This window comes from Pavona decussata, unplaced genomic scaffold (assembly GCF_977016875.1).
Source record: "Pavona decussata unplaced genomic scaffold, jaPavDecu1.1 SCAFFOLD_226, whole genome shotgun sequence".
NCBI lineage: Eukaryota > Metazoa > Cnidaria > Anthozoa > Scleractinia > Agariciidae > Pavona > Pavona decussata.
In genome coordinates, this window is record NW_028145631.1 from 220,001 (window position 1) to 233,910 (window position 13,910).

The following is a 13,910-nucleotide window of genomic DNA, read 5'->3' on the forward strand; positions in this document are numbered from 1 at the left end:
ACCTCCCTACCCAAGCATCTGTTGAGTACCCCCCCCCCCCCCCACCCGGATCTAGAGTAACGTTACGCATCACGCGTACGTTTATATCCTTGTACGTTTTTCAATGTTTAGCTGTTTATATTTTTAAATGAAATTCAGGGGAAAGCATTTGTTATTCACCTTTCATTTGAAGACAGAAACCGTTTCTACATTGATTGTTTTTCTATAATAAAGTATCTTGGCCCGCGAGGTCATAGACTGATTTAGTTGCCAAATTTTCGGTTAAACAAAACTAACCTTGAGGCACTCAGGTTAGCCTAAAAAACACTCCGGTTAGCCTAAAGAGCACTCCAGTTAGCCTAAATAGCACTTAGGTTAGCTTAAATAGCTCCCTGGTTAGCTTAACGGTTAGCAGTTTATGTTGGGGTTGTTCATGCCTCGCATGCTTCGCACATCTGGCTCGCATATTGTAAACACTGCTCACGGCCCGAAAACAAAGAACGCGACCGAGAATTTAAAGAATTTGATAACACGACAGAAAACGTAACTCGTACCAGCTGAGTACAAAAAACGAGACCGAGAACAATCACTCGTGGCCCGAAGTCTTATCTCTCGGCCCATCGCGACCCTAAAAAGAAAAAAGAATTTGATAATGCCACCGAAACCTTAACTCGGTCCGCCTTACGGCCCGAGTAAAAACAAAAAAAAGGAGTGTATGAAATCATAAACCTACTTACCTTTTTTTTTGAGGATTGTTAGAATTGCCGGTTTTCATTGTCACGCCATTGGTACCTTTACCGTCACGGCCGTCCTCCTGATGTCACGCACGATGAAAACTCGGAAATATTGAAACTGTTCTATTTTCAAAAGGAAGTACGACGTCGAGCTAAGAAATTACGAAAAGACATATTTTTAGGTAATCTTTCCTTGAATGAGGGTAAAAGTTTTGTAGGCCTCCCGGTTTTTGAATTCTCCCACCACCCTCAGCCCCACGGGGAATGGGATGTGAAGGGGTGTGTATGAGGGTGTGCAGTTCAATCCACCAATCAGAAAACACTAACGTGGCTATGTACCCACAATTCCTCAGAACAAAGAAATTCAAAATGGCGGATCTCAAAGTACGTATCAGCGAATTCGAATTTATTTAGTGAAATTTTCGTTTTGATTTGAATTAGAGGATATTGATAATGTTGCTTTGAATTTTCTAAAGTACATGTCAGGTTTTGGAAGTGAGTTTGCCTCAGAAGCCTTGCCAGATGCTCTCCCAAAAGGACAGGTTAGTTCGAAAATTTAACCGTGGCGGGTTCCATTGGTCAATAAGACTTTTCGATATATTATCAGTGAAGCACCTCCACAGTTTTGGGGGGAAATGATTGCCCCTCAGTCGTTGAATTTCAATGCAGTGGTTGAGTTTCTGAGTTTGAGAATTCCATAAAATATTATATAGTTTTTGTCATTGTAATATAAGGGTCTCGTTGTGCAATGAATATTGATGGCCGGATAGAACCGATGATCTTGACAGATGAAAAATCAGACAGTTCACCCTGTAGTAAAAACTCAAAGTCCTGAGGTGATCCCTCAACACTGATTCTATGATTCACCATCTCCTTGTGCATATATATATTAAGTGCCGGGGGAGGGGAGGGGGCAGGGCCTGATGTTTAAAGTACTCATTTTCTCTATGTTTTCAAATTTAACCATCTATAGAACAGTCCTCAGAAATGTCCTTATGGCTTGTATGCTGAGCAGCTTTCAGGCAGTGCTTTCACGGCGCCAAGAGAATACAACTGTAGAAGGTACAGTACAGTACTTTGCAAATGATGGCTCAAATTAACCGTTTGTCTCACGATTGTTTAGCATAGGTGTTGATTGCGATGTTTTTACTGCTATTTCAAATCCCGATTAAGCTGATCCTGGATTAACTTGAACTTTGATTCGAGTTTAATGACTAATCATCAAAGATTCTTCCAAAGATTTTGTACCTCAGTTTTGACTTAAGACTTGTCTTTACCATTAGCTTAAAATTAGATTTAAAAAACAGTTTTAACGAGCGAGCTGGAAACCTCGGTTAACTGTTAATCGGGGATTAGCATTAATCAGTTTTTGAACAACCTGGCCCCGGTCTTAATCAGGCAGTGGGATGGACCAGGTTACGTATCGACACCATCGCCTGATGATTACAAGGAGTATAGCGGCTGAACTGTCACAAACCACCTAAAATTGCTGCACCACCAGGAGACAAATGATTAATTTGAGCTATCATTTTAAACCCCAATGACTTACACCTTTTCATGACATTAACATTGTATATTTTTTTATAGAAATATTCCAGGGTTTTTCCTTTTAATCTATAGAACGAAAAATCACAAAATAATGTTAGATTTTAGTTTGCCGTTACGTAGAAGATTAGGCCCTCTTTCAGCCAAGTATTGGCCAGGATAAATATGACAGAGTGAGCTTTTATGATGGTCTGAACTATTGATCAGGACCTTGCTCTCCGTCAACTCCATACAAATTCTGTAAACATTTGTACAAAAGTCATAACCATCTTGAAAACTCATACTGTACTTAAGATTAAAATTGTCATAGCTAGCTGGTGATGGATATTTTTTTGTTGAGCTCATATTCATGAGGTACATGTACAGTTTAAGACTCTGAATCTATTATTGTTGTCCTTCCCACAGCTGGCTTTACCGTATCAGACCGTCTGTTATCCACAAGCCTTTTGAGAAAGCATTCCAGGGAAATTTGACTCATAACTGGGATGAGTGTGACCCCAATCCTAACCAGGTCAGATATGAATTCTTCTTTAAAGTGCACCTAACCCCCCAATTTTTTTTTCTTAAATAAATCTTTGCACCTGTTTGAAACATATTGCACTATTTGGGGCCTTTTTCAACCAAATCTTGACTTTTTATAGGTTGTAAAAGTTACGAAATCTAGCCATCATCTGTCCCATAACTGAGCTGGTAGGGGCATGGGTCTATTCCTTACTTGACGTCACAAACTGATATGCATTGTATTAAGTCTTTGTGAAAATGCATGCAAAGCAGTTTGTGACGTCATGTAAGGAATAGACCCATACCCCGTACCAGCTCGGTCATGGGACAGATGATGGCTAGATTTCGTAACTTTTACAGCCTATAAAAAGTCAAGATTTGGTTGAAAAAAGGCGCAAAAAGGCTCAATGCGTTTCGAACAGGTGCAAAGATTTATTTAAGCAAAAAAAATAATTTTGGGGTTAGGTGCACTTTAAGTTGTATGTTTAAACCTTATCTACCTCACTGGTAACCTTTATTGGTAATGATATACCTCTAAGTGCATTTGTCTAATGGTCAGCTTTGTATGGTTGTATTTCATGCAAATTGTCATGTTTTGGCAGCTTTTTTAAAGTGGCATGTCTTTAATAATCATTTTTTTTTGCCCTGAAAAAATTCATATAGGACTATTAAAATTAACATTTTATATCATACGATTGGCATAACCATAGATCTGGTAGTTTTTCAACTTGACGGAGAGATCATATAATTAACAAAATATATTATTATTATTATTATTATAATTATTATTATTATTATTATTATTATTATTATTATTACTGGTATGCATACAGAGTCATCTTCAAAGGCATGACCTGCAGCGTGCCTGAGTGGTCATGATCTCTCAACACTGGATAGGGACTTAACACATGTCATGACTCATTGTGAGTCATTTCTGTCATATCTTCTGCTACAGTTACTTTTAATTATTGTTAGTTTAGTGTGAGAGGATACAGCTTGCATGTCTAATATTTATAATACAAATAGCTAACAGTTTAAATTAAATCACCCCTAATTTTTTTAATTGATAATCTTAACTGAGGTATTAGTATTTTTGCATCCAGCACAAAAAGCAGGATATCTTTCAAGATCCTTTTTTGCTGGAATTTTTCTCCTTTACCCCATTATGAACCAAGGTAATCAGGTGATGTTTAGAAATAACGCGCAATGAATTGCTTTCTTTTGTCCAGATGCGGTGGAAACCCTTTGAAATTCCTCCTGAAGACAGCAACATTGACTTTGCAGAAGTATGTTGAGAATCAAATTAAATAAATTATTTAATTGTATTTTTTTACTCTGGCAAATAGTTATTTATTCTTAATTCAATAGCAACTCAGTGATAAGAATTAAATTATATTAAATGAGTCATCAAATATTAAAATTGTGAGGCGCAGTTGAATATTCTTATGGAAACTGCGCGGTATAAATTTAAATTTATGATTATTATTATTTATTATTATTTATTAAAATTAATAAATGAGTTATCAATAATTAATATTAGTGTATTAAAATGGTTAATTAAAAAAAAAGTATTGTGCTGATTGGTGTTTTAGGGGCTGCATACATTATGTGGTGCTGGAGATCCTCGTACAAGGCATGGTATTGCAATCCATGTTTATGGATGTGATGTTTCTATGAAAGACAAGTAAGTGAGCTTTAAAAATAATCCTTGTATTTATATCTTCTGGTGGGAATTTATAGATAATTGTTTAATACCAGCAAAATAAAAGAATTGAACAGGTGTAATTTATGCAAAATTAGACATAATTAAAAGTAATTTTTAAATTATAAGCCCTTGATTTGCTCATTCAGAAAGTCAGTGGGGAAAGCCCTGTGTCAGCTCCTGTACTATCATGATGACGTATGCATGTATATTAAGCATCTGAGTCAAATGTTAACTTATGATCAAATTTAGCAAAATGCTGGGATTGAAGCAGCCCCTTGAAAATTTTCTGTTGTAAGCATGAAAGCGTGAAACTGCGGGGTGAAAAGCGTGTAAGCGTGTTGGAATTGTGAAACCCCGGGGGGTGGAGGGGAGGCGTACTCAAGAAAGTTTTACATGAGGAGGCTCTGCCCCAAGGTCCAAATCCTCACCACTTTAACTTGTATATACTAGTTTGGACAGGCAAGGTCTCTCCTTTCAGATACCTACAGTAGACTGTAGAAACATTATCTTGTGTTGTGTCTGTTAGAGATAGTTTGAAAGGCCCTTTTAAAAACCCAAATGACAGTTTTCCCTACTCTTTTCTAAACTTTGGCTCGTGAAATCCCTACTCGTTTATCCATTATTGGGAGTAACCCCCCCCCCCCCCTCTCCATCACCTGGGGCATGACAGGTCGGAGTAATTGGGGACAAGTAAGCCCAGACTGATCACCTTGCCTGCTGATGATGTGTTGTGAATGGGTGTTGATTTTCAGGTGCATCTATAACTCGGATGGGGATTTCCTCATTGGTGAGTGTTTCAAATTCTACTGCAGCTACAAAATAATACACTATCCTATGACCAGTATGATGAGCGTGCAGCAGGATAAGGGTAAAAAAGTTTCCAGGTATATCAAATATACACTGTCGAGTCCTTTCTGGTTTCCTGTTTATATTTGCACGCCATTTTAATGAAGGGGTGGTATATGGTCTTCCAAAAAGTTGTGTTGCAAACTTTAAATCAAATTTTGTGGGTCTCGCAGTTTTGGTAGAGTGTCAATTCCTTTGTTTACAAGGCTAAAAGAGTCTTAAGCTCATAATAATAAGTTGCTTCATAACAATAATTATCATCAGATGACTGGTTAAGCATTTTTTGAGAGTTCTCATTAATCCCAAATTTACCATTCACCCCATGAGTGATGTATCTTTGAATTCAATCTCGTACCCAGAGTCCTCAGTCTCTTTGGTCAGTGATTGGTCACCAAGAGAGACTCTGGAGAATTAAAAAAAATAATAAATTCTTTGATTGGCTGTCCCGTAATGGCTTGCATTGTTTTACTGCAGAAATCCTGTGGTAATAAAATTCCAGTTCCCCATAGTCTCTCCTGGCGACCCAACAGCTGGCCAAAGAACTTGAGGACTCTGGATACAAGATTGCTCTGAATTGCTTTCTCTGAACCTCATTTATTTTTTACTATTTTATTTTTTAATATTTTCTTTTTTGCAGTTCCCCAAAAGGGTGTGTTGATGATCTCAACAGAATTTGGCAAAATGGAGGTACAACCAAATGAAATATGTGTCATCCAGGTACAAAGCACTTCAGCATATAGACCTAACTGTTGTATAGTTTGTAAATTACTATATGTTCACTGGTAAAATCAGCTGTGAAATCTTCTCATTTGATTGACTCTTCAACTATTTTCAGCAAGGAATGAGATTTTCAGTGGAGATAAGTGAACCATCAAGAGGCTACATACTGGAAGTGTTTGATGGGCACTTTGTACTGCCAAATCTTGGACCAATAGGTATGGAGTAACCATGAGTGCTCATTAGGGAAGTCAAGTGGCAATTTTTAGACTTGCTGTGAAGTCCCTGCAGTTATAAGCCCCACGGCCTACATGTATAAGCTCCTTTGGTTATAGGCCGTTCTATTTGCAAACAAAAATTTTATTCTGTTTATATGCCCCGCCCCAATTAAAAGCTTCCCCTTCCGCCGATGTTTATTTAAGCACCCCCACCCCCAAACCCTAAAAAAGGGTACAGCATTCCTTTATATTAAGTATTCCCAATGTTTAGCCCCACACCCCTTCTTTGACTTGTTGCCTTAATAACACAAGAACAAGTAGATCAGTATGGAACAATGATTTTAATTGACCTGGTTTGTGAAGTAGAACTGAGATCAATAATATTAAAGTCTGATCTTGTCTTGTTATGTTCCAGTTACAGTTCAAATTAGAGTTTTCAAATTTGGTCTTGTGTAGTGTAAGAAAGTACATTTTGTTATCAGCTTGTTTCAAAATATTTTAATTTATAATTCTCCTTGTAAATAAGCCCCCCCCCCCCACCCCCCAGATAAAAGTCTACCCAAAAACTCCTTATGCGATTGCATTATAAGCCAAGGGCTTATAACCGAGATTTTACGATATATTATGTAACTATGTATTTTTTAACAGTCATCGATAGTAATTTAACCAACTGGAGTTGAACTTCATTGTTTGTCAGGTGCTAATGGTCTTGCTAACCCCCGTGATTTCCTGACGCCTGTGGCATGCTTTGAAGACAGAGATGTGCCATCTGGGTTCACAGTGATCAGCAAATACCAAGGAAAACTCTTCAAAGCCGTTCAGGTTTGGCTAACATTCAGACTGTTTAATATTTAAAACACTGAAATTTGACGTGTAAAATCTATAGCCAGCTTTTTCAGACCAGTGAGCTATTGTACACAAGATATTGAGTGTGCAGGGTTTTCATTAATTTTTGTGGGTAAAGGGTTTTTAACCCTGTGAGCTCTAACAGTGTTCAGCATCAAATGTCTCCTTGTAATATCAAAGCTTATTCAACCCCTGAGGTCATGAGAATTAAGGATATGATCGCCTAAGGTGAATTTTCTTGATATTTTATTAACTTCTCCCCAGTACTTTTATAAGAAAAGTATAGGGACAAGATAGGAGAATTTGCTCTTTGATATTAAAGATTTAAAAGGTTAATGGTGAATTGACAGGCAGGACTGACATTAATTTGTATTGTTTAGACTGACTTTGAATCTCTTAAGGCAGGTACCATGTTCAGGGTAAATGGGTGCCAGTGGCTGGGTCCTGGCTTGTAATAAAACCCCGTAGTTTGTGTCCATAAATACAATTTATGTAAACAAATTGATTGAGCCAGGGACATGGCTTGTCTGTGGGGTGGTGCTTAAACTAGCGCCAGGCATAGCATGAAGTCACATTTAAGACCTGTACATTTGGAGCTAATCACTCTTGGTTACCTTTTCTTTTAGGGTCACTCTCCCTTTGATGTTGTGGCTTGGCATGGGAATTATGCTCCATACAAGTATGATCTCAGCTGCTTTAATGTCATCAACACAGTTTCCTTTGACCACTGCGTGAGTATAAATGCCTGGCTAACTATATAGAATAGTAGCTTTAACCTGTTTTCTCTTGAACACCTGCTTTGAAAAGATGCCTCTTTCAGTGGACACTTTTTGAATAGGGAGATCACAATTTATGTTTATTTAAATTCCACATAAATCATATCACGATGATAGTTGTCCCTTGGAAATATGATGTTCTTAAATGTAGAGTATAAAGCCCAAGAAGCAAATATTAATTTGTTTTAAGAACATCAAATTCTGTGGGGCATTGTTATCATCTGATAGTCCCTCAGCAGAAACATTACATTGTTTTGATAGATTCAGCCTCCAGCTTGCTAATATAGACAGCAACCACAAGCTGTGTATATAGTCAAGCCATGGCTTTGGTCCAAATCAGCTTGGTCAACTTTTGCAGATAATTTGGCAATGACCATTGGGAGAGAACTAAGAAAGGACACACCCTTGTCCTTTAGGTCCTTCTGATTTTCCATCAGAAAAATATCTAGATTACGGAAAATCCTGGAGCGCTTCCCAACAAGCCAACATTTTTGGTTGGAAATTTCAGAAATTACCTTCTTTGTCAAATGGAAACAATTTATGGTTTCATTCATTCCAAGTTACTTGCAATCTCATTGACCAGTAGATAAAAAAGCTTAATATGTGATATGGCGCAAGAAGACAACAAAGTGGAAATGTAAATTTTCTGCAAATGGAATCGGAATTTTTGTTCTGACTGGCTTGAACAGAAAAAGTGGAAGTTGTCCGTTTGTTCGAGGAAATTTCTATTTGTATTTTAACTGGTTAAAATTGAGAGTGCCCGGCCCCTGGTCCCTTTTTGGTTAAGAGGCTTGACACAAATGTACCTGAAGAAATCTAAAAATAACTTACTGTAATTTAATTTCTTCTGTTTTTTTCCTTAATTCTGTAGGACCCTTCAATATTCACCGTGCTGACCTGTCCAAGTTTAAAACCAGGAGTTGCCATAGCAGACTTTGTTATATTTCCACCAAGATGGAGTGTCGCTGAAAAAACTTTCAGGCCGCCATATTACCACAGTAAGTTCATGTCTGAAATGACTGTATGTTGAGTTAAGGAGATAGGTTTCCAGATATAACATTCAACAGAAAATGGATTGGTCTTATAATTATTTGCTAATTATTCCCAGTACATGATATTTATAAACAATGACCGATGCATGTAAATTTTGTTGGTAGTGGCTATGGAATTAGACATAGATAGAAATAATAAAAAAAAAGCATACCTACCCCATGGAAGGTCATCGCAAATTCCTGTGGGGGAAGGGGGTCCCAAAACCCAAAATTTTAGAAGCAAAATATGAAGCTAATCTGTAATTTCCTGGAGATAAACAAAAACCTTCCAGAGGGAGTATGGATATTTTCTGGAATTGCACAATGTACATAATTCCCCATGTGTGTAAGCTTGTTCATTTATTTTATGTACGTTTTAATTTCACTGTAATTGACTAGCTAGGACAAAGGCCATAAAAAAATTTTAGTAAGTTCTTATAGCAGTCAATTATGCCAAACTTACTGTATGTTATCTTTATTTTGTTTGTTTGTTTTGCCTTGCTACAACTAGGGAACTGTATGAGTGAGTTCATGGGATTGATTTATGGAAAATATGAAGCAAAGGTACTGTGAACATTGGTTGCTTCTTAGTGGCTGTTTACATAGTCATTTCAGACATGAAGATCCTAGAATGCGGATCATCCTAGCGCCATATTTTTTCTGTATTCAGTTTCCCTGAGCTTACATGCAAAATTCTCCCTATTGGCCCTATTGCTTGGATCTTCCTAGCTGAGAGATAGGAAGACCCTAGCACCGTGTAAACTACTTTCGCTCGGAAGAGCCTAGTTCTAGGGACAAAAAAACATGGTGGTAGCTGGGCGTTCAGCTGCTAAAGGCCGACAATTTTTCTTCTTTTTCTTCTCCCCAGGGTAACCACCCAGACCGATCATGTAAAGCAAACCAAAAGTTGTTCAATCGCCTTCTAGGATCTTCCTAGTGCTAGGATCTTCCTCCCTCTATGTAAACTGGGCCTTAGTGAAGACAATTTTGCAATAGCCAAGCGTTGATTGATTTAAAGTTCCAAGGGGAATTGATCATGACCTGATGCTGAGGTGAAGATGAAGATTCTTTGATGCAGAGATGGAAGTAGTAAAAAAAAAAGGCCTTCATGCTTTTACTGTAAAAAGAAACATTAACCAACACTATAAAAAACAGATAAACAAATGGGGGTCAATGTTTAACACACAAAGATATGCCTCAGTGGCTTTTCCCATTTCTCGTAGGGTAAAAGAACGTTACAACTGATGGTCTTTCTATATCGCTTTTTTGGCCGAAAATATTAAAAGAGCACGACTAGGACGTGAAATTTTCTGATGGGACGTTTTATATGGAAGACGTAAATACACGACGACGAATTCTTCTTTCCTTTTCTAAACTTGGGTGTGGTTTTTAAGAATCCAACTCTCGGAAATTTCAGCTACATTTGTTATTTAAAGCGAGTTGGAATAATCGCAACGATGTTTGAAAAGAGGCAGTTTAATAGTCCTGTGACGTTTTCGCTGCCGTCTCCGTCGTCGTTGCTAAAGCTCCCTATCACAGTGCATGGGTAGCTTTACGTTTTTTTTTTACGATTTCTTAAGTAGAAACACTATATATGTCCGTTTTCCACAGGGAGGATAGTTTTGCACGAAACCTTACCAATTTTTTTTTTTTTTTTTTTGCTTTTGTAGGAAGAAGGATTCGCCCCAGGGGGTGGTAGTCTACACAGCATGATGACCCCACACGGACCCGATGAGGAATGTTTTGAGAAAGCTTCCGAAGCAGAGCTAAAACCCCAGAGAGTGGCTGATGGCACCATGGTATGTACAGTGTAGCTTTTAAGCCTCATCACTGGCCTACTAGACACTCAGTATTTGTTTCATTTCGCTTTTTAAGCCGTATTCCTGTTGGAAACGCGTAAGTTTAGCAAGCAACCCTTGTCAGTAGGGTAAACCGGCACTGGCAAAATTGGGTCTCGTTGCACGTTACGCCAATACCCTGTTTTGACCTGTTACTTTGTACTGGCTAGTAGAAAGTAATTGCTCTGACCAATCACAACAGACCCAAACAGCTCAATGAACCAATCAGAATTCAAAGCAAACCCATGCAGCCACTTCCCAAGGCGGGAAAACGCGGGCGAGCAAGTCGCGATAGGTTTTGGTTTTGGTCTTCATTGGTTGAGTCAAAGTGGCGTGAGTTTTGTTAACCAATCACAGAGCATTGTAAAGAAAACCAACGCACACACGAAATCAAGTACCTTCGATATTCAGTTGAAAATCGCTCTATTACATGTATTAATAATTATCGCTATTAGGAAAGCACCTAAGGCTCCAGTATTTCACTTTCGCGTAACTCGGTGACAGACTGTTAGGCAGACTAGCATTCTACTCGGCTACATAAAGGCGTTCAAGTTTTTGAAAGACTGCCCAGGGCGCGCGGCAAGGAAAATTGCTGAACTACCAAGCACTACCATATAAAACAACTGGCCGAGATCAAACTCTCTAACTGGATTTCTTTTCAACAGATCCGCCACCGCGTTATGCTAGAACACAATAAGGCGGCTCGTTCTTGGTCTCTATCGACTTCGACAGTGTTGCCACATGTGCAATTTTAGACGGAAAGCATGAACGACTAGCGACGGAGTCGCGCTCCTCGAAAGCGGACTTTTAAGAAAGTGTGTGCCGTTAGAGACTTCGAGCTTGCCGTCTGAGTGGGTTAAGGACGAAGCCTACTGATACAGACGTATTTTTGCGCGGTTTATGACTATGGGGAAAAAGCAGATCTTAGCAAGGGGTATTGAAATCCAATAAGAAAATTGGGGGTCACCACGCATTTTTAAGAGAATTAAGCAACAACTATTCTTAAAAGAACTGAAAATACAAAGCAATGTATGGCGTTATTTTCCAAATTGAAGTTTCAGTGTGATCTCTGAAAAATACTTGGTTACCCCTATTTTCTTTTTGGATATCAAGGGCAATTGCTAAGTGCTGCTTTCTCCGCATAGTTTTAAACCTCGCAAAAATATCCCTGAATTAGTAGGCACCCGAGTATCTCGAGATGCGTACAACGTATGCGCAGTAACAAAAGTAGGCGAGCAGTGTCCAGTTTTGACCAGTTGACACAATCAAAGGGAAAATGGAGCGGATTGTTTTTCGTGCTGTGGTTCTTGGATCGAAAAATATTATGCAATTCCTAAATATGTTTGTCTTATGTAAAACGCCATAGAATAAGCGTATTTACTGAGCAACTGGTGGCTAAAAAAGAAACGACTTTGCAACGGGCTGTTTCCTAGTTGCTTTGAACCTCATTGTGAAAGCGAGGCTTTGTGCATAGTTTTAGTTATGAAAATTAGTTTTCATTCAAATGTAAACAACCAATTTTCACGTGAAAAGCTTTGCACGTGCACTTAGCCTCGCCTTCGTAATGAGGTTCAAAGGAACTCGGAAATGGCCTATTGGAATATATTTTTTTCCATTTTCAGGCATTCATGTTTGAGAGCAGTCTCAGTTTGGCTATCACAAACTGGGGAAACGAGACTTGTCAGAAGGTGGACCATAACTACTACAAGGTGTGGGAGCCATTACGGAAGCACTTCGACCCGAACTGGAAACCAGCTCAGGACGACAAGAAAACAAGCTAGAGCCTACAAAACCGTTGCTCTTCTCAGCGGTCATTCTTTTGGCTTGTCATGCAATTTTGGAAAGATTGGTGCTTGTCACGCAATCTTGAAATAATGAATGGCCTGAGTTGTCGTGCAGTGTTACAGAGATTGCTTTCCAATGTTGCCTGATGTCATGTAATGTCGAAAAGATTTCTTTATGGACTTTGCGCGATGTAGAAAACGGTCGCTCTTCATACAGTGTATCACCTAGGAAAAATTACATTGCTCGATGAATACTTGTAAATGATTGCTTCTCATACAAGCTAAAAGGTGGCTTCACTGGATGATCAATGGATAGTCAACTGGATTTACATAAAGATTTTTATAGCCAGGGATTCTCATGAGAACTCTTGCGGGAAATAGAAATGACAATAATGTATAAGCTCGGGAGCAAGAAGCTTTCAAAGATTTAAAACGAACCCACCGGAAAGTTATAAAAGGAAAACTAGCTTAAGCTACAAAATCCTTATAATTATCACAATAAACAATGTATTTGATTGACAACGGTAAGATGATAGGAGTAATTAATACGGCCTTATAAACCCTGTATGTAAATCTCAAGAGTGATCGTGCGTTGAATTACCCTAATAGTGAATGCTGTGCCCAACAGACGGTTTTCGAAAATTATAAAAACATAATCACTCTGATAAGGCCATCCCAATAAAGTGTTTCGTTTCCCGTCGCCCCGTCTCTTGTGATGATGGGTCGGTCGGTCGGGCCAGAAAAAAAACTGTTAAAGGGGTGTGGGTTCCAGAGAAGGCCAGGCTGCTAAGTAAGAAAGCCTGGTTACAAAGTCAATACGAAAATGTGGTCTTTTCGTTCGTTATCTACAAAAAAAAAAAAACGTAGTATCGATGTTAATTTTTTTACGCGTGATGCCCTGAGGGCAGCACGTGTCTTAAAATTGGCTCGATATCTTCGTCGTCGTATTTTTTACGCGGGATGCCCTGAGGGGCATACCGTGTCTAAAAACGGGTAGATTGCTTTTTATGCGGGATGCCCTGAGGGGCATACCGTGTCTAAAAACGGGCTCCGTATCTTTTTTTTTTTTATGGTAGCTTCAAATCTGCACATTAATTTATTCATTAAACTCTGCCCTCTCCTAGTAGGGATGTATTGTTCTGATTGTCTTCAACAAAAGCAGGCCAATCAAAATCCATTCTTGTCGCGTATATCGCGAGGGAGGGGACCCACTCACGCCTACCCCTGTGACGTCAAAGCACATTTGATTTATTCATTAAACCCGGATTAAATTTGTGGCGGTATTGTTAACACGTTGTGGACTCAAGTGTGCCGTTTTCAAACGGACATTTAACCATTTTGAAGCGGTAAATCGAAAGAATAACTTCTAAGGACCACTCGACATTTAAAA

At 38.6% G+C, this 13,910-nt stretch overlaps 1 protein-coding gene across 1 annotated transcript; it reads left to right on the top strand.

Annotated features, from left to right (window-relative positions):
* The first annotated feature begins 1,049 nt into the window (after window positions 1-1,049).
* On the top strand, window positions 1,050-13,220 carry LOC146458865 (homogentisate 1,2-dioxygenase-like). The gene is made up of 15 exons (XM_085090210.1): window positions 1,050-1,097; window positions 1,190-1,255; window positions 1,687-1,775; window positions 2,664-2,769; window positions 3,989-4,045; window positions 4,352-4,443; window positions 5,217-5,251; window positions 5,948-6,027; window positions 6,146-6,245; window positions 6,943-7,067; window positions 7,718-7,822; window positions 8,739-8,865; window positions 9,410-9,462; window positions 10,569-10,697; window positions 12,359-13,220. The coding sequence occupies exons 1-15, from the start codon at window positions 1,083-1,085 to the stop codon at window positions 12,515-12,517; spliced, it is 1,338 nt and encodes a 445-aa protein (XP_084946336.1). The 5' UTR covers window positions 1,050-1,082; the 3' UTR covers window positions 12,518-13,220.
* The last annotated feature ends 690 nt before the right edge of the window (window positions 13,221-13,910 follow it).